Genomic DNA, 21,209 nt, shown 5'->3' with positions numbered 1-21,209 from the left:
ATGTGCATTACTTTACATTTATCCACATTAAATTTCATTTACCATTTTGTTGCCCAATCACTTAGTTTTGTGAGATCTTTTTGAAGTTCTTCACAGTCTGCTTTGGACTTAACTATCTTTAGCAGTTTAGTATCATCTGCAAACTTTGCCACCTCACTGTTTACTCCTTTCTCCAGATCATTTATGAATAAGTTGAATAGGATCAGTCCGAGGACTGACCCTTGGGGAACACCACTAGTTACCCCTCTCCATTCTGAGAATTTACCATTAATTCCTACCCTTTGTTCCCTGTCTTTTAACCAGTTCTCAATCCATGAAAGGACCTTCCCTTTTATCCCATGGCAGCTTAATTTACATAAGAGCCTTTGGTGAGAGACCTTGTCAAAGGCTTTCTGGAAATCTAAGTACACTATGTCCACTGGATCCCCTTTGTCCACATGTTTGTTGACCCCTTCAAAGAATTCTAATAGATTAGTAAGACACAATTTCCCTTTACAGAAACCATGTTGACTATTGCTCAACAGTTTATGTTTTTCTATGAGCAGGGCCATATAAAGAGAGATCGCCCCCTCACGGGAGGATGGCTGAGGAAGAAGGGGCTGGAGGACCAAGAAGGGTCGAAGACAAGCAGGAGGGATGCTGCGGTGATGGCGGTAGACCTGCCTAGGAGCCATCCCAGAGAGATGGATGAAAAGGAGACTGGGACAGAGTGGGCCCAGCAAGAGGCCGGGACTCAGACTATCACAGAGCAGGCCACAACATGGACTCAGACACTCAAGGAAGAGGTGTCGGGGGACTCTGGCCTGCGTGCGCGACTGGAGGCTGAAGAGCAGGCCTGCCATGAAGTGGAGGCGAATGCCAAGGACATGGCCAGGGAATGGGAGGCAGCGGTAGATGAACAAGAACGTCTGCGTAAGCAGCTGGCCGAAGCCGAGAAGAGGTGAGCACGCCCGGAGGGGCATCCCTCTGGACTGGCGTTAATGTGACTTTGTTTATTAACAGGCCCAGATCGTGGCAGGTGGAACTCACCAGATCGAGGCTCCTTTGCACCTGCTCACGAGAGCTGCTTTGATGAGCCAGTTGTCGAGATATGGGAAAATCTGGACCCCTCAACATCTCAGGTAAGTGGCCACTGGCGTCATGCATTTTGTGAACACCTTGGAGCCAAAGACAGGCTAAAAGGCAGCGCTATGAACTGGGAATGGCGTCCGCCCACCATGAAGTGGAGGAAACACCTGTGACCTAGGAATATGGAAATGTGGAAATAAGCATCCCGTAAGTTGAGAGCGCATACCAGTCTCCAAGATCCAGGGAGGGGATGATGGAGGCCAGTGAAACCATGCCGGTTACTCACCTTCTTGTAACTGTTGTTCTTCGAGATGTGTTGTTCATGTCCATTCCAAGCAGGTGTGTGCACACCGCGTGCATGCCAGCCAGAAGATTTTCCCTTAGCAGCGTCCGTAGAGTCGGCCTGGGCACCCCCTGGAGTGGCGCCACCATGGTGCCCTATATAGGGTCCCGCCAACCCTCAACCCCCTCAGTTCCTTCTTGCCGGCACTCCGACAGCGGGGCAGAAGGGTGAGTATTGGAATGGACATGAACAACACATCTCGAAGAACAACAGTTACGAGAAAGTGTGTAACCGTTTTTTCTTCTTCGAGGGATTGTTCATGTCCATTCCATGCAGGTGACTCACAAGCCTGAATTTAGGTGGTGGGGTCGGAATTCACTGCAGATTGGAGCACTGCGCGGCCGAAGGCTGCATCATCTCTAGCCTGATGCGTGATGGCGTAATGCGACGTGAAAGTATGGATTGAAGACCATGTGGCAGCTGTGCATATTTCCTGTGTTGGGACTTGAGCCAGGAATGACACGGAAGAGGCCTGTGCCCTTGTGGAGTGGGCTGTGATCGGCGGGGCAGGCACCTTAGCCTGATTGTAGCATTCACGGATGCAGGCCGTGATCCAGGAGGAGATACGCTGTGACGAGACAGGTAGCCCTTTCATCCTGTCGGCCACAGCAACAAAAAGTTGGACTGATTTCCTGAATGGCCTGGTTCTTTCGATATAAAATGCTAGGTCCTGCGAACGTCCAGGGAATGCAGCCTACTCTCCCTGCTGGAGGAATGTGGTTTGGGATAGAACACAGGGAGAAAAATGTCCTGGCCCATGTGGAATTGGGAGACCACCTTAGGAATGAACGCCGGGTATGGCCCGAGTTGGACCTTGTCCTTGTGAAAAACGGTGTATGGAGGCCCGGACGTCAGTGCTCTGAGACCCTCCTGGCCGAGGTGATAGCCACAAGGAATGCGACCTTATAGGAGAGACACAGTAGTGAGCATGTAGCAAGGGGCTCGAAAGGGGGCCCTGTGAGGGCAGAGAGAACCAAATTAAGGTCCCAAGCCGGGACAGGATGTCGTGTATGCATGAAGAGTCTATCCAGGCCCTTGAGGAAGTGGCTGACCAGTGGGTTAGCGAAGACTGAAACTCTGTCAGCTCCTGGGTGGAACGCAGAGATGGCAGCCAAGTGGACCCGGACCAAGGAGAGGGGAAGTCCCTGCTGTTTCAGATGGAGTAGGTAGTCTAGAATGAGAGGAATCGGGGCGAGCAACGGAGCTTGACCCTACTGTTTTGCCCAGATGGAGAAACTTTTCCACTTGGCCGTGTATGTGGCCCTGGTGGAAGGCTTCCTGTTATCAAGGAGGACTTGCCTAACCTGTTGTGAGCACTGCATTTCCACCAGGTTCAGCCATGGAGCAGCCAGGCTGTGAGGTGGAGCGACTCCAGGTTTGGGTGCCGGAGGCGACCTTGATCCTGTGTGATCAGGTCCGGGAGCAGGGGCAACGCGAAGGGCGCCTGTACGGACATCTGCAGTAGCGGCATGAACCGGTGCTCGCGCGGCCACACCGGTGCTATCAGTATGACTCGAGCACGATCTCTACGAATCTTGAGGAGTACCCTGTGGACCATCAGAATCGGAGGGAAGGTGTAGGTCCCCTTCCCAAGAGAGGAGGAAGGCATCCGTGAGCGATCCTGGGCTGCACGCCATGAGGGAGCAGAACCATTGGCACTTCCTGTTGTGCTGCGAGGCGAACAGGTCTATCTGGGGATAGCCCCAGCGACAGAAGATTGAACATACCACATCCCAGCGAAGGGACCACTCGTGACCGTTGAACAAGCAGCTGAGGGTGTCCGCCAGACCGTTTTGCACCCCCGGGAGGTAGGATGCTGTCAGGTGGATTGAATTCTGTACGCAAAAGTCCCATAACACGAGGGCTTCCCGGCACAGGGGAGAGGAGCGTGTACCCCCGTTTGTTGATATAGAACATTGCCGAGGTATTGTCCGTGAGGACCACTACACGCCTGCCTGTCAAGTGGGATTTGAAAGTCTGGCAGGCAAGGCGCACGGCCTGCAGCTCCCTGACGTTGATGTGCAAGGAGAGGCCCTCCGGGGACCAGAGGCCCTGGGTCCTGAGATTCCCCAGATGTGCCCCCCCATCCCAGATCAGAGGCGTCTGTTACCAGGGATAGGGATGGTTGGGGGCTAGCGAAGGGCACTCCCGCGCAGACCTATCACTGTTTGAGCCACCACTGGAGGGAGTCCAGCACTGCTTGGGGAAGCGTTACCACAGAGTCCAGTGTGCCTCTGGCTGGTCGGTACATGGTCGCTAGCCAGGACTGAAGAGAGTGCAGCCTGAGCCTGGCGTGATTCACCACGTAGGTGCACGCAGCCATATGCCCCAGTAACTTGAGGCAATTCCTTGATGTAGTGGTCAGGAAGCGCCAGAGACCAAGGATGATGTCAGACACAGACCGAAATCTGGACTCTGGGAGGTACGCTCTGGCTTGCATTGAGTCCAGGACTGCGTCTATGAACTCCATCCTCTGGACGGGAGACAGGGTAGATTTGGCCTCGTTTATCAGGAGGCCAAGCTCGAGGAAGGTCTGTCTGGGAAAAGCCACCTGAGCCTCCACCTGGTCTTTGGAACGGCCTTTGAGCCAATCATCCAGGTATGGAAACACATGGATTTGCTTGTGCAGGAAAGCCACTACCACCGCCATGCACTCTGTGAAAACTCTCAGGGCCGTCGACAGTCCGAAGAGCAGGACTGTGAATTGGAGATGGGTGCCGCCCACCACGAACCTGAGGTAACATCTGTGTTGAGGTATTATCGCGATATGGAAAGTCGAGGGCGGCGTACCAGTCTCCTGGATCTATGGAGGGAATGACAGAGGACAGGGAGACCATGCGGAACTTGAGTTTCTTCACAAACTTGTTCAGATGCCGTAAGTCCAGAATGGGTCTGAGGCCCTTTTCGCCTTCGGTATTAGGAAATACCAGGAGTAGAACCCCCTGCCTCTGAGCTCCTGGGGAACTTCCTCCACGACCCCTATCGCGAGAAGGGACTGCACTTCCTGGATTAGAAGTTGCCCGTGAGAGGGGTCCCTGAAGTGGGACAGGGAGGGGGGCTGGTGGGGCGGGAGGCAGGAAAACTGGCTAGAATATCGCCTCTGTACTGTACGGAGCACCCAACTGTCCGATGTGATTCAGGACCAGGCACGGTAGAAGGGGGACAGACGGGACGAAAAGGTAAGGTTGGTAGGATCCAAGGTCCTGACTGGTAGGTCGTCCTTGACCACACCATCAAATTTGGGGTCTAGGCCCTGACGGAGGCCGCAGTTGGCCGGAGGACTGTCCGGAGGACGGGTGTTGCCTCCTCCTGCTACTTCTACTTCACCTGCCCAGGGCCTCCGGGCGGTTTTGGGGCTGGTACGGCCGCTGAGCTGGCTGCGGCCTGAATTGCCTGCGCTGGGTGGCTGGAGTGTCCAGGCCGAGCGAGCGCAACGTGGCCCTTGAATCCTTTAGGCTATGGAGACTTTTGTCCGTTTTCTCGGAAAACAGCGTGGGCCCTTCAAAGGGAAGGTCTTGTATGGTCTGCTGGACCGCATGAGGAAGGCCGGAGACCTGAAGCCAGGACCCCTGCCGCATCACCAGTCTGGTGGCCAGCGTGCAGGAGGCTGCATCCGCCACGCCCAGGGCCGCTTGGAGGGATGCAAGCAAAATCAGCTTCCCCTCCTCCACCAGAGCGGAGAATTCTGATTGTGATTCCTGGGGAAGGAGTTCAGCAAACTTGGACAAAGCTGAGCACGTGTTATGGCCATACCGGCTAACTATAGCCTGCTGGTTGGCTGTGCGCAGCTGCAGTCCCCCCATTGAGTAGACCTTCCTACCAAAGAGATCTAGCTTCTTGGCCTCCCACTGTTCTTTAGCGTAGACCGTTGAAACTCCTGACGTTCCCTTTGGTTGGCCGCATCCACAACCAGAGAGTCCGGGGGAGGGTGAGTATACAGGTACTCATGGCCCTTGGAAGGCACGAAGTAGCGCCTCTCCGTCTTTTTGACCGGGGTCTGCCATAGGGTGCGGGACATGTCGGCTATTGTTTTAATCAGCGGTACGGTGACCCTAGACGGGCCCGAGGGAGCCAGGATGTCCACTACAGGGTCCACATCCACCTTTAACTCCTCAGCCTGAATAGCCAGGCTCTGGGCGGCTCGTTTGAGCAGTTGTTGGAGCACCCAGTTGTCCTCCAGAGCAGGTGCCGCAGAAGTCCCTGCAGCCACTTCGTCCGGCGAGGAAGAGGAGGAAATCACTTGCAGGGGACCTTCCTCACTACTCTCAGCTCTTGCCAGGTCCTGCGGCATACGGTACTCGGGTTGCATGGCCGGTGCGGATGTAGGAGGCGGCACCGCGACCAGTATCGAGGTCGACGCCGAACGGTGCCTGCAGCGTCGAGGACATGGCCCCCATCGGTGCCAGTGTCTGACGGGGCAGTGCCGGATCCTGTTGAGGAGGCGGCACGCTCCTCTTGGATGGCGGTGCTGCTGGTGGAGGCATTTGCACCAGAGCCACTGAAATCGAGGAGACAGACGCGGACCTGGATCGTGGGCCTTGCACTTGGCCCTGGGCCTGATGGTAAGCCCAGGGGGTCCAGAATGGCCACTGGGAGGGTGGTTGCCATTGCTGTTGCCAAGGCTCCGGGTAAGGTCGCTGATTTCTTTGTGAAGCCGACCTCATGCTCCTTGATCTATTAGAGCGGTAGGAGTCCGCCTCGGACTCCGAGGTTTCCGAGTACGAAGACCAAGGAGGGGCAATACCCACTGTTGCTGGCGAGCAATACCACGAGTCCGGGGAACGGGGTGATCGTTCTCTCTGCGCCGGTGCCACCGGAGCGGCGCAGGGCAGGGACTGAGGCGTCATTATAGCCAGCTCGCCCCTCGATTGTGGGGAGGCCGGTATCAGGAGACTTAACAAGTCTGAAGCCGTCTCGAACACCTCTAGTGTCGATGAGAGGCGCACATCCTCGCGGAGGTCCGGGGACCTGGACCGGTCCGGATTCGACTGTACCCCCACAGGGGCAGGAGTCAACGGAACTTTGGGAGGTGGCGCCTGAGGCGTGGCTTGTCCCACCACACTTGTGGACGCCGCTGGCCTTTTAGGGTCCTGGTGGGGTGATCGGCGCCTCACCGGCCTCTTCTTTTTCGCGGGCACTGGAGACGGTGATTGGTGCCACATGGAGGCCGATTTCCTATGTCCCGATTCTCTCTGGTGCCAGGACTTAGAGTTCTTAGATTGGGCCTCCTCTCTGGCTAATGGTGCCGGAGCGCTGCGCACCAAAGTTGAGGCGCTGAGCGCCGGGTCGGCAGGCTTGGGGTCCGAGTGTGGCCGTAAGAGTGCTCCTGATGGAGGCGGCCTAAGTCTTTGCTCTCTGTCCTTGAGAGTCCTGGGATGGAACCCCTTGCAGATGTGGCACTGCTCTCTCCGAGGCACCTCAAGCAGGAAGAGTGTGGGTCACTCTTCGGCATAAACTTCCCGCAGTCCGCACAGAGTTTAAACGCTGGGGACGCGGGCATGCCCCAGAAAGGGGCAAGGGTTACGTTGGGGGGGGACCCCCAAACTACTACTAACTTACAACTAACTAACTCTAAAACTATGAGAAAAAAAGAACTATATACACAAACAGAGACACTGCTAGGCTTGCTGCGAGAGTGAGCAAAGTTCCAGCTAGCCGTCACAGACGGTAAGAAGGAACTGAGGGGGCGGAGGGTCGGCAGGCCCCTACATAGGGCGCCATGGTGGCGCCACTGCACGGAGCGCCTGGGCCAACCTTACAGACGCTGCTAAGGGAAAAATCTTCTGGCTGGCGTGCACGCGGCACGCACACACCTGCTTGGAATGGACATGAACAAGCACTCGAAGAACAACTTCAACTTCTTGAGAGACTTGTTGAGGCAACACAGGATGAGTCTGAGGCCTCCTTTTGCTTTTGGGATTATGAAGTACCAGGAGTAGAACCCCTTCCCTTTCATGTCCCGAGGGACCTCTATGACGGTACTTCCCATAAGGCTTTATGGAAATATGCTTATGAATATATATATATATATATGACATAACTGGAATATGTTTTATGCTACATATGCCATGTAATATATCTATATAAAGGTTATGATCTACTGAATATATTCATCCTATCTGTATGCATGTGTCATTGTTGTATTCGAAGTTATGAATATTGGCTGTATACTTGTTTGATTTTAAATAACCTTAGTAAGGCATTCGGTCAGCTTGTTTAGAAAGGAATTTGCAAGTTAAGTGCCCAATCAAGAAGCACTTAATGCACAATGGATCTTGGAAGGCTCCAATCCACATAAGAAGTCTTCCTGGAGACATTCAAGATAGCATGTGGCTGCTGCCTGTAAAAACTGAGTCATGCATGGACATGCGACTTGCCCATGTGACTCCAAAACTCCATTTTGTAGCTGGATTCTACACAGGGGGAGGAAGAGGTGTCCACCCACAAGAGAAAGTCTATTTACACCCCTGGGAGACCCCTCCATTTTGTCTTCAGCTGGCTAACGAGAGAGCCTCTCCACTCCCAAGGATACCTGAAAGAAACTGGAACAAAGGACAGTAACTACAGGGGATATGAGTGATTGCTGGACCAAGACTAGAAGGATACTAGTCTGTAAAAGGAAGCTTACTGGAATTCCTCCAAGGGTGAGGTTTTTATCTGTATTCAGTTTTCTTACTGTATTAGACATAGACTTGCGTTTTCTATTTTATTTTGTTTGGTAATTCACTTTGTTCTGTCTGTTACTACTTAGAACCACTTAAATCCTACTTTCCGTATTTAATAAAATCACTTTTTACTTATTAATTAACCCAGAGTATGTAGTAATACTTGGGGGGGGGGGCAAACAGCTGTGCATATCAGTGTTATAGAGGGTGAACAATTTATGAGTTTACCCTGTATAAGCTTTATAAGGATAAAATGGATTTATTTGGGGTTTAGACCCCATTGGGAGTTGGGCATCTGAGTGTTAAAAACAGGAACACTTCTTAAGCTGCTTTCAGTTTAAGCCTACCGCTGTTAGGGGACATGGTTCCCCTATGCTTCCACCCATGAAACTATGATGCTTATATGTCGAATTTCCCACAATGACATATGAAAAAACACATCAGCCTTTGTGGAGTTTCTACCTAACTCGTCAGCTAGGGGTTGGCTAATTTATCTCTATTTTTTTATCCAGTCTAATGTAACTGTGGATATTCTTGTACACACCTATAATCCTTTATTAATCTTAAACATTTGGCCTCAATCTTGTGGCAACAAGTTCCATAAGTTAACTATGAGCTAGTTTAAAAAAAAAAAAAAAAACAAAAAAAAAAACACACTTCTAATCAGTTTAAATGTATTGCCTTTCAATTGCATTGATGTCCCCTTGCTCTTACATCTCTGTCAACACTGCCTCCTCTGTTCCTATTTGATGGAAACCTATAGCTCAGATGAAAGATACAAAGTTTTTTGGCCTAAAGAACAGGTTATTCGTGTAGAAATAACAATAGGGCTCAGATAAGGCATGCAGAAGGAAGCAGGCAGGTAAGTGGCTTGCAGAGATCACAGCTAACAACTCTGAGGGCATCCACACCATGAGGAAGCAGGCCAGACTCTGGCCTCCCACAGAGTACCCATATTCCTGTTGGAGAGTTTCTAATAGCAGGCAGTGTGCCTCTAGGGGCAAGATATTCAGAGAGAAAAAAGGCCATTTAAAAAAAGGATCATGAATAGCAGGAGACATCAGGAACTTAATTAGCACCCAAATTCTCAGTACATGCTAGAGCTTTTCCTAAAGCCATATCTTTCCCACCTTCCTGTGATGTAGCTGCTCTTCTGGCAGGCTCTTTGCAGGAGACACTGACCCCTGCTCTGTCAGCTCCTCAATGCGTTTATTCAGAGCTGCCAGCTTGGCTTTAGCCTGCAGCTTCAGCTTCTTCAACTTAGCATCTGCAGCCTCCCTCTCTTCCTGTGGAAGAAAAGATACAAAGACTGTACTCAAGGTTCCATAGCACCATCCACGAGGAAATTAATTCGCCCTGAAGCCGCCAGCTTGCATTGTTAGGGAATGTCAAACAGACATTCGCCCATGAAAGCTTATGCTCCAATACATCTGTTAGTCTATAAGGTGCCACGGGACTCTTTGTTGCTTTAAACAGACTTAAGTGTCTCCACATGAGAAGAGAGACCCCAAAGAAGCCAGAGACTACACTCCACAGAAAACAGTAATAGCAGCATCTCAGGGTATGTCTACATTGCAATTTAACACCTGTTTGGCCTGTGCCAGCTGACTCCAACTCACGGGGCTCAGGCTAAGGGGCTGGTTAATTGCGGTATAGACATTTGGGCTTCCAGTGAAGCCTGGGCTCTAGGACCCTGCAACGTGGGAGTGTCCCAGAGCCCAGGATCCAGCCAGAGCCCAAACATCCACACTTCAATTAACTAGCCCCTTAGCCCAAGCCCTGTGAGTCCAAGTCAGCTGGTATGGGCCAGACCTGGATGTCAAATTTCAGTGTAGACATACCTTCAGCCTTACTCCCAGACCCCTGGTGGAAGGAATAGTACCTTGAGTTCAACTTCTTTCTGCTGGAGCTGGGCATCCTTCTCTCGGACCAAATCCTTCAGCTGGACAGCCAGCTGTTCTGTGTGGGCCAGACGGTCCAGTATATCCTTGGGCATCTCCTCCCTGCTCTCCATTCTTGGCTCTGACACCTAGAGAAGGTCAAACGGACACTCTGAAAAAGTAACTCACTAAAACTAATTCCAAGACAACAGCATAGTGCCCAGAGAGAGACCTGCAACTCTGTTTCTGTGTTACAGCCTAGCCTAAATCAGGCGACAGTTATTCACAACACTAGTGCCTTGGACACCCTGAACCAGCTCTGAGCAGCAACAGTGATAGTTCTGGCATGAGAGAGTGTACTCACAGTGGTAGAGGACTCAACTTGTGCATCACTTCCATCCCCCGACAGCTCCTGCAGAACAGTGTTTGCTAACCCTGATAAGCGGCTCAGCATCTCAGGCCTGCAGCAAAACAGCAGCATAAAAAGAAAGACAACAACTTTAGGTAAGAGGCAAAAGAGCGAGGGAAAACAAGTGCATCTCCCTGCTGATCTTCAGTACCATGCAACAAGAAACATTTCTTCCCTACTGATAAAGCAGAAGCCAAAGTAAAACCCAAGAAGTAAATAACTTATGCTGTGGCTAAGAGGGGTAATTCAGACCCTGGCGGTATAAGCAGGGGAATACAGAGTAGAAGTAGGGAGGTATTCTTTCCAATGTATAAGTGAGACAAAAAATGACCTACAAGAATGATGCAATATCTGAAAAACCTGACTGATAGGAGAGACTAAATAAGTGCAGGGTATGTCCATACTACAAGTGCTTCAGCTGCAGCACTCCCAGAAGCTGGCTACAGTGATCCATGCATTCATGACCTACAGGCTTGTGACCTACAGGAATGAAGCCATATACCCTGAATAAACTTCCACCTAGCACTAATATAGCAGCATACGCATTTAGTGACTGAAGTTGTTGAGAACACATTACCTCAGTGCTCTGATCTTTACACTGACACCTCCCATAGGAACTGATTAGTACCCCTATTCTCAGTGTGGGAAAATGACAGTGCTGCATCATTCCTGTAGCCTATATAATATGCAGACCTTGCAACCATCTGCCTTTGAATAGGAAAAAATGTCATGTGCATCATACTTTGGTCACAGGACACATTAGACCAGTGCGCTTCACTATTTTTGAAGTGGGGGCCACTTTGGCAAAAAACCTTCAATGTGAGAGCCACATGGGGTGTGGCTGAAGGTTCGGAGCATGAGAGGTGGCCCAGGGTAGGGCAGAGGGTGGAGTGCGGGGGTGAGGGCTCTAGGGTGGAGCTGTGGATGACGGGTTTAGGGTGCGGGGGGAGGGGCTCAGGGCTGGGGCAGAGGGTTGGGATGCGGGAGGGGCATGAAGATTCTGGTTGGGAGTGCAGGCTCTGGGGTGGGGCCAGGGATGAGGAGTTCGGGGCGCAGGCAGGCTGCCCCAGGGCTGAGGCCAGAGGACTCCCCACAGCCTTCTCCCCTCCGGGAGAAGGGGTCCTCTCTCCCCCCTGCCAGCAAGCAGCACGGAGTAACACCATTTTGGAGGTTTGCACTGAAGCTGTTCCTGTCCCCAGAGTTCCATCTGGCTATTGATTGGCCTACACACGGAGTAAGACAGAACCTAAAACCTCTGCTTGGTATTCATTCAAGCAGTTAACTATGGGCCATGATCCTCCTGCAAGAGGAAGGGAAGAAGGGGGAGACTGAGGGTACTGGTAAACAGCATTATTCTACAGACCCTTTAAAGTTCTGAATGTTGCTAAAGGCAACTTCTTAAAGTAGAACTCAATACTCGGGACACAGTGCAGTTTGGAACAAGGTGCCAGAAAGCTTTCAGAAAGAATATTTGCATTAGTGCCTTCAAGTCAACTGCTGCTCTCTGTCTTATTGTTCCTCCCCTCAAATAGGGTGGGTGCTTGTGGGAAAATCAAAATTAGATTGTTTGGATCCATGCAGCCATGTCTCAGTGAAAATACCTTTCAATAAGCTGTTTTCTTTTCCCTCTTCTTACCTAGTCATCCTTCTGCTATCATGATATTCCATCATGCTTTCTGGATCTGTCTTCCAAATTCTAGTGCTCTTAAGTTGAAGAGCAAAAGAAAGTCACTACTAAAGCTGAGAACCAGTGCACATGTGAACAAACTGGGGGGAGGGATAGCTCAGTGGTTTGAGTATTGGCCTGCTAATCCCAGGGTTGTGAGTTCAATCCTTGAGGGGGCCACTTAGGGATCTGGGGCAAAAATCAGTATTTGGTCCTGCTAGTGAAGGCAGGGGGCTGGACTCGATGACCTTTCAGGGTCCCTTCCAGTTCTATGAGATAGGTATATCTCCATATATTGGTTTTTTGTTTCTGACCTGTGAGGGTCAGGATCTGTTTAGTTCCAAGATGGATGATGCATTACATTCTTTAAAGGACTTAAGAGCTACTTTAAGACCCCATGGCGGCGAACAGCAGAGGCTAACAGCAGGAGTTTGCCTGGGAGCTGTCCAAGAGGAGGTACGCTAAGTGCTGCATTAGGGGGGCTGTGTTGGTGGGCCTTGAGTGGGCCTGACTGGTATATAAGGGCAGTCAGCAGCGAACCAGCTGAGCGGCGAACAGCAGAGGCTAACAGCAGGAGTTTGCCTGGGAGCTGTCCAAGAGGAGGTACGCTAAGTGCTGCATTAGGGGGGCTGTGTTGGTGAGTATCTGAGTGCCTGCTGCTGGGACAGTTGGTCAGTTTGACCGTGTGCTTGATTGCTTGCTTGTTTGTTTGAAAAGTGTGAATTGGGAGTGCTTTGTTCCAGGTGGGCCTTGAGTGGGCCTGACTGGTATATAAGGGCAGTCAGCAGCGAACCAGCTGAGCGGCGAACAGCAGAGGCTAACAGCAGGAGTTTGCCTGGGAGCTGTCCAAGAGGAGGTACGCTAAGTGCTGCATTAGGGGGGCTGTGTTGGTGGGCCTTGAGTGGGCCTGACTGGTATATAAGGGCAGTCAGCAGCGAACCAGCTGAGCGGCGAACAGCAGAGGCTAACAGCAGGAGTTTGCCTGGGAGCTGTCCAAGAGGAGGTACGCTAAGTGCTGCATTAGGGGGGCTGTGTTGGTGGGCCTTGAGTGGGCCTGACTGGTATATAAGGGCAGTCAGCAGCGAACCAGCTGAGCGGCGAACAGCAGAGGCTAACAGCAGGAGTTTGCCTGGGAGTTCGCGTGGGGAGAGCGCACTGAGGCTTTCATCTGCAGGTTTCTCCGAGTAGATCCTGCAACAGTTGAGGAAGCTCCTAAGAGGACGGTGATATGGAAGGTGAGCGATCAGCTGTTGTAACCTGCACAGGTTGTGCCATGTTTGTCTTTCTTCCGCAGGACAGAAGTGACTTTGTCTGTACAAAGTGCAAGCTGGTCTCCATATTGGAGGAGAAGGTTCGAGGGCTGGAGAAACAAGTATCGACTCTGCGTTGCATAAGGGAAAATGAAGATTTCCTGGACAGACGTCAGGAGATGCTTCTACGGCCACAATGTTCTGAAGATTCAGAGCAGGCGCAGCAGGGACAGAAGGATTGTGAAGAGGTTTGGCAGCATGTGACCTCCAGAAGGAGAAAGAGGAGCGTCCATGCACCAGCAATGGAGATACAGGTGAGCAATCATTTCCATGTTCTCTCTACAGGTGCTAATGCGGAGAGTGGACTAGATGGCCCATCTGAGGGAAGGGAGCAGAAGGAGACTCCACCGATTGGAAGGCAAAAGATGCACTGTCCTAGGGATGGGGGTTCCACGACCACCACTCCCAAGAGGAGGAGGAGGGTGGTGGTGGTCGGGGACTCCCTCCTCAGGGGGACTGAGTCATCTATCTGCCGCCCTGACCGGGAAAACCGAGAGGTCTGCTGCTTGCCAGGAGCTAGGATACACGATGTGACGGAGAGACTGCCGAGACTCATCAAGCCCTCGGATCGCTACCCCTTCCTGCTTCTCCACGTGGGCACCAATGATACTGCCAAGAATGACCTTGAGCGGATCACTGCAGACTACGTGGCTCTGGGAAGAAGGATAAAGGAGTTTGAGGCGCAAGTGGTGTTCTCGTCCATCCTCCCTGTGCAAGGAAAAGGCCGGGGTAGAGACCGTCGAATCGTGGAAGTCAACGAATGGCTACGCAGGTGGTGTCGGAGAGAAGGCTTTGGATTCTTCGACCATGGGATGGTGTTCCAAGAAGAAGGAGTGCTAGGCAGAGACGGGCTCAACCTAACGAAGAGAGGGAAGAGCATCTTCGCCAGCAGGCTGGCTAACCTAGTGAGGAGGGCTTTAAACTAGGTTCACCGGGGGAAGGAGACCAAAGCCCTGAGGTAAGTGGGGAAATGGGATCCTGGGAGGAAGCACAAGCAGGAGAGCGCAACAGGGGAGGACTCCTGTCTCATGCTGAGAAAGAGGGACGATCATTGAGTTATCTTAAGTGCCTATACACAAATGCAAGAAGCCTGGGAAACAAGCAGGGAGAACTGGAAGTCCTGGCACAGTCAGGGAACTATGATGTGATTGGAATAACAGAGACTTGGTGGGATAACTCACATGACTGGAGTACTGTCATGGATGGATATAAACTGTTCAGGAAGGACAGGCAGGGCAGAAAAGGTGGGGGAGTTGCGTTGTATGTAAGAGAGGAGTATGACTGCTCAGAGCTCCGGTATGATACTGCAGAAAAACCTGAGAGTCTCTGGATCAAGTTGAGAAGTGGGAGCAACAAGGGTGATGTCGTGGTTGGAGTCTGCTATAGACCACCAGACCAGGGGGATGAGGTGGACGAGGCTTTCTTCTGGCAACTAGCAGAAGTTGCTAGATCGCAGGCCCTGGTTCTCATGGGAGACTTTAATCACCCTGATATCTGCTGGGAGAGCAATACAGCGGTGCACAGGCAATCCAGGAAATTTTTGGAAAGCGTAGGGGACAATTTCCTGGTGCAAGTGCTGGAGGAACCAACTAGGGGCAAAGCTTTTCTTGACCTGCTGCTCACAAACAGGGAAGAACTAGTAGGGGAAGCAAAAGTGGATGGGAACCTGGGAGGCAGTGACCATGACATGGTCGAGTTCAGGATCCTGACACAAGGAAGAAAGGAGAGCAGCAGAATATGGACCCTGGACTTCAGAAAAGCAGACTGACTCCCTCAGGGAACAGATGGGCAGGATCCCCTGGGAGAATAAAATGAAGGGCAAAGGGGTCCAGGAGAGCTGGCTGTATTTTAAAGAATCCTTATTGAGGTTGCAGGAACAAACCATCCCGATGTGTAGAAAGAATAGTAAATATGGCAGGCGACCAGCTTGGCTAAACAGTGAAATCCTTGCTGATCTTAAACGCAAAAAAGAGGCTTATAAGAAGTGGAAGATTGGACAAATGACCAGGGAGGAGTATAAAAATATTGCTCAGGCGTGCAGGAGTGAAATCAGGAAGGCCAAATCACACTTGGAGTTGCAGTTAGCAAGAGATGTTAAGAGTAACAAGAAGGGTTTCTTCAGGTATGTTAGCAACAAGAAGAAAATCAAGGAAAGTGTGGGCCCCTTACTGAATGAGGGAGGCAACCTAGTGACCGAGGATGTGGAAAAAGCTAATGTACTCAATGATTTTTTTGCCTCTGTCTTCACGCACAAGGTCAGCTCCCAGATTGCTGCACTGGGCAGTACAGCATGGGGAGAAGGTGACCAGCCCTCTGTGGAGAAAGAAGTGGTTCGGGACTATTTAGAAAAACTGGACGTGCACAAGTCCATGGGGCCGGATGCGCTGCATCCGAGGGTGCTAAAGGAGTTGGCGGGTGAGATTGCAGAGCCATTAGCCATTATTTTTGAAAACTCATGGCGATCGGGGGAGGTCCCAGATGACTGGAAAAAGGCTAATGTAGTGCCCATCTTTAAAAAAGGGAAGAAGGAGGATCCGGGGAACTACAGGCCAGTCAGCCTCACCTCAGTCCCTGGAAAAATTATGGAGCAGGTCCTCAAGGAATCAATTATGAAACATTTAGAGGAAAGGAAAGTGATCAGGAACAGTCAGCATGGATTCACGAAGGGGAAGTCGTGCCTGACTAACCTAATTGCCTTCTATGATGAGATAACTGGCTCTGTGGATGAGGGGAAAGCAGTGGATGTGTTATTTCTTGACTTTAGCAAAGCTTTTGATACTGTCTCCCACAGTATTCTTGCCACCAAGTTAAAGAAGTATGGGCTGGATGAATGGACTGTAAGGTGGATAGAAAGCTGGCTAGATCGTCGGGCTCAACGGGTAGTGATCAATGGCTCCATGTCTAGTTGGCAGCCGGTTTCAAGTGGAGTGCCCCAAGGGTCGGTCCTGGGGCCGGTTTTGTTTAATATCTTTATTAATGATCTGGAGGATGGTGTGGACTGCACTCTCAGCAAGTTTGCAGATGACACTAAACTAGGAGGCGTGGTAGATACACTAGAGGGTAGGGATCGGATACAGAGGGACCTAGACAAATTAGAGGATTGGGCAGAAAAAAACCTGATGAGGTTCAACAAGGACAAGTGCAGAGTCCTGCACTTAGGACGGAAGAATCCCATGCACTGCTACAGACTAGGGACCGAATGGCTAGGTAGCAGTTCTGCTGAAAAGGACCTAGGGGTCACAGTGGATGAGAAGCTGGATAGAAGTCAACAGTGTGCTCTTGTTGCCAAGAAGGCTAACGGCATTTTGGGCTGTATAAGTAGGGGCATTGCCAGCAGATCGAGGAACGTGATAGTTCCCCTTTATTCGACATTGGTGAGGCCTCATCTGGAATACTGTGTCCAGTTTTGGGCCCCACACTACAAGAAGGATGTGGAAAAATTGGAAAGAGTCCAGCGGAGGGCAACAAAAATGATTAGGGGTCTGGAGCAAATGACTTATGAGGAGAGGCTGAGAGAACTGGGATTGTTTAGTCTCCAGAAGAGAAGAATGAGGGGGGATTTGATAGCAGCCTTCAACTACCTGAAGGGGGGTTCCAAAGAGGATGGAGCTCGGCTGTTCTCAGTGGTGGCAGATGACAGAACAAGGAGCAATGGTCTCAAGTTGCGGTGGGGGAGGTCCAGGTTGGATATCAGGAAAAACTATTTCACTAGGAGGGTGGTGAAACACTGGAATGCGTTACCTAGGGAGGTGGTGGAGTCTCCTTCCTTGGAGGTTTTTAAGGCCCGGCTTGACAAAGCCCTGGCTGGGATGATTTAGCTGGGAATTGGTCCTGCTTTGAGCAGGGGGTTGGACTAGATGACCTCTTGAGGTCCCTTCCAACTCTGATATTCTATGATTCTATGAGTATGGATAAGGATGATAACTGCTTCATTAGGCATCCATGGTGGCATCTACTGTAACAGGAGAAACATTATGGTAGGGCACATATTTGGGTGCTACAAGCACAAAGACCTGGGACTGAACTCAGGTCTTGGCAAGTCTTTCAAGTTCACTTTTAAAATATATTTAAATTCTTCCTGAAATCTTATTACTTCTGTGACACCTACAAGTGAGTCATTAATATTCACAATGGTCACTTACTCTTGATCTTTTTCAGTAATAAAAAAAATGTACCTAGATGTCCCAACAAAGATCAGGGCCCCGTGGCACTAGGTGCGATGCAAATGCATAGCAAAAGACAATAATTGACCCCAAATAGGGGCCAATTTAAAAAGGCAAGGTAGACAAATGGTGGAACAAAGGAAGTATCTGTTATTCCCATGTTACATATGAAGAACTGAGACACAGGGATTAAGTGCCTTGCCCAAGGTCACATAGGGAGTCTGCAGCAGAGCCAGGAACTGAACTTAGATTTCCAGAACCTCAGTCTACTGCTTTAACCAGTATGAATGAATGAATATTTAACTAAAACTAACAATATGTGCCTAAATTAAGATTATGTCTACACTTAAAATGCTGCGCTGCACCACTGTAGCACTTCAGTGTAGACACTCACAATAGCGATCGGAAGGGTTCTCCACCTCCCCAAAAGACAGTAGCTAGGACGACAGAAGAATTCTTCTATTAACCTAATACTGTCTACACTTGGGGTTATGTCAGCATAGCTATGTCTCTTATTGGTCTGGATTTCATACCCCTAAGAGCAGAGCTCTGTTGATGTATGTTTTCAGCACAGACCAGCCCTGAATCACAGTATGATTATGTTAGTATAATTCCCATCCTTCTCCTCCCACTGGTAGTCTCCCTTACTTGCTTTATCCCAGTTTACATTTAGACTATCAGCATTTTGGGGCAGGTGCAGTCTCTCCCTAGGTTTACCGTAAAGTGCTCAGCAGACTTCTGGGTACTTTATTACAATGAACAACATTAATTTGAGAGATTCTTGTGGATGATGAGGTATTTCTTGTTGTTTAAGCTGATCATCTTCCAGAATGGCAGATTTTAGAGTTCTCTGCTGCACTCTGTGGCAGAGTGCACATATAAGAGAAGCATTCCTTTGAGATCATTCGCCAAGTTCTCCATTGGTATAAGAAAGTCAATGTCAACATTTATGTCAACCATTAATTTAGATCCATACCTTCAAAGTAGCTAACCGTGCCACAGAAACAGATGGCCACTCCAAAAAAGAAACATTCCTATCACCTAAAGTCTTCTGTTAATGTAGGGGTGAAGGAAAGGAGCAATTCACATAGTTTCTTATTACTGTCACATTATTACTGTTTCAAACGGTCTGATAATGCAGTTCTGGAAACACCTACTGAGTAAAGTGACCATATTTTCAAAAGAATAAAAGGGACACTTATGGTGACATTTTTAGGGGGTTAAAATATACAAAAGACAAAGTACATTTTAAAAAAAAATTCTTATGGTGTCACTACTGCCAGCTTCTTACTCAGCAATAAAGGCATATGTCTTGGACTGGAGGATTTTAACATGTGGTAAAATTTTCAAAAGTGCTTAAGTAACTTAAGACCAAACATTTTTCTTCACTCCAAACACTGTTCAAACTGAACACTTCTTTCACTGGACTTAAAAATCTCTCTCTTGTAGTTAATACATTTGTTTTTGCTTTATCACAAACCAGTGTGTGGGAGTCATAACTTGGGGCAAAAAGCTGTTGTATATGCCCTCGCCACATTGAGGGAGGAGGCAAATTTCATGAGCTTACGCTGTACATATCTCTGTGCAGTGCAAGACTGTATAATTGTGGGTTTATACCCCAGAAGGGGATGTGCTCTTGAGCAGCTGGGCAATTCCTTAGCTCTAGCCTCCCCATGCAGAGCTGATCACAGCAGCCTGTAAGTACAGCAGCTGGGTGTGTCCCCTACCTGTGTGAATGCTGGTGAAAGAGCAAACTTGGAGGACTTGGCAACGTAGCACAGCAACTTGGCAACTTAGCACAGGGTGAGAGGGACCCCAGGCTGGTGGGTCAGGGGGGCTCAGTGGTACCCCAGTTCCAGGTGGCACCCCAGGGGGAACCCGTAATAGGTAACATTGTCAATAGTACTTCAAAAAAGGCATAAAAGTGTTCAATATATATTTCTGCTTGGTATTTGGGGAAAAATATGTAATCATATATGATGCAGAAACACTTTCTATTCCAATAACAACTTGGGAAGATGTTAAACAGCAGCTACTAAAGCTAGACATTTTTAGATCTGCAGGTCCAGATAATTAGCATCAAAGAATTTTTAAAAAGCTGGCCAAGGTGCTACATTTTCAATAACACTTGGAACCCTGGGGAAGTTTCAGAAGACTGGAAGAAAACTAAAGATGCTCCAATAGTTAAAGAGGGCAAACAGGATGACCTGGGTGATGGATTATATGTCTGTAAACCGGACATCAATCCCAGACAAAATAATGGAACAGCTAATACAAGACTCGATTACGAAAGAATTAAAGGAGGGTTATATAATTAATGCCAATCATCACAGGTTTATGAAAAATAGATGCTGTCAAACTTGAGTTTTTTTCTATGAGATTACAAGTTTGGCTGATAAAAGGTAAAGTGTTGATATAACATATTTAGACTTCAGTAAGACTCTGACATGGTATTGCACGATATTTCTATGAAGAAACTAAAACCATACAAAATTAACATGGCTTATATTATATGTATTACAGACTGGCTGACATATCTCCAAATGTAATTGTAAATGGGGAATCATCAATGAGTGAGTGTGTTTCTACTGGGGTCCTGCAAGGATCGATTCTTGGCCCTACACCAGAGCTGTAACCAGGGCAGGGCGAGGAGGACAGTCGTCCAAAACGCAAAGGCTTGGAGGTGGGAAAATGGCGAAAAAACAGTAGGGGGCGAAATATGCTTGCTCACCCCAAGCACTAAAATGCTTAGTTACGGCTCTGCCCTACACTATTTAACATTTTGATCAGTGACCTGGAAAAAAACAAAGTAATCACTGATAAAGTTTGCAGATGACACAAAGATTGATGGAGTGGTAAATAATGAAGAGGAAAGGTTGCTGATACAGACCAGTGCAGATCACTTGGTAAACAATATAAGTTTTACTAACAGCCAAAAGTAAATGTATTCATCTAGGAAAAAAGAATGTAGGCCATACTTACACTACTCTGAAGAAGATTTGGGGGTCCTGGTGAATAAATATCTGAACATGAGTTCCCAGTGCAACACCGTGGCCAAAACATGAGTTTTATCAGATAGCTGCATTACCTGCTATTAAATCTCTTTGACAGAAGATTGATATTCTTGTTTCATGACTGTGATAACTTGGAAACTACAAACCAAGAGAAATCTCATGAGAACTTTTTTTACAAAATAGAATTAAGCTGCTTTGAGAATGTTTGTGGTTCTCGAAGGATTTAGCAAGCAGAGAACTGAGATACTGGAGAGCAACTGGGGGGAAGCATTTAGGTACCATATTTGAAAGGAAAGGAAATACTTGAGATGATGGAATGCCTTTGGTATTCCAGTAGAATAGAATCATAGAAAATTAGGGTTGGAAGAGACCTCAGGAGGTCATCTAGTCCAAACCCCTGCTCAAAGCAGGACCAATTCCCAACTAAATCATCCCAGCCAGAGCTTCGTCAAGCCGGGCCTTAAAAACCTCTGAAGATGGATATACCACCACCTCCCTATGTAACCCATTCCAGTGCTTCACCACCCTCCTAGTGAAAAAGTTTTTTCCTAATACCCAACCTAGACCTCCCCACTGCAACTTGAGACCATTGCTTCTTGTTCTGTCATCACTGAGAACAACCGAGCTCCATCCTCTTTGGAACCCCCCCTTCAGATAGTGGAAGGCTGCTATCGAATCCCCCCCCCCCCCC

At 49.3% G+C, this 21,209-nt stretch overlaps 2 protein-coding genes across 11 annotated transcripts in view; one reads left to right on the top strand and one right to left on the bottom strand.

Annotated features, from left to right (window-relative positions):
• GOLGB1 (golgin B1) overlaps positions 1-21,209 on the bottom strand; it is a 127,681-nt gene that overhangs the window by 96,205 nt on the left and 10,267 nt on the right. For all 10 annotated transcript variants that reach the window (XR_010599982.1, XR_010599987.1, XR_006176791.2 and 7 more), the window contains exons 2-4: positions 10,321-10,417; positions 9,959-10,105; positions 9,207-9,362 (exon numbers count right to left, since the gene is read on the bottom strand). Coding sequence is in view for 6 of the 10 variants with exons in the window: in XM_005310833.4 (XP_005310890.2) it covers positions 9,207-9,362; positions 9,959-10,105; positions 10,321-10,410 (393 nt within the window). In the remaining 4 variants the exon portion in view is untranslated. The remainder of the gene's footprint in view (positions 1-9,206; positions 9,363-9,958; positions 10,106-10,320; positions 10,418-21,209) is intronic.
• Positions 12,437-15,064, top strand: LOC135983037 (uncharacterized). The gene is made up of 2 exons (XM_065592350.1): positions 12,437-12,668; positions 12,775-15,064. Exon 2 carries the CDS (start codon positions 13,260-13,262, stop codon positions 14,265-14,267), a length of 1,008 nt encoding a protein of 335 aa, XP_065448422.1. The 5' UTR covers positions 12,437-12,668; positions 12,775-13,259; the 3' UTR covers positions 14,268-15,064.

Source organism: Chrysemys picta, chromosome 1 (genome assembly GCF_011386835.1).
Source record: "Chrysemys picta bellii isolate R12L10 chromosome 1, ASM1138683v2, whole genome shotgun sequence".
Classification (NCBI taxonomy): Eukaryota; Metazoa; Chordata; order Testudines; family Emydidae; genus Chrysemys; species Chrysemys picta.
This window is presented reverse-complemented; position numbering and strand designations above follow the sequence as displayed.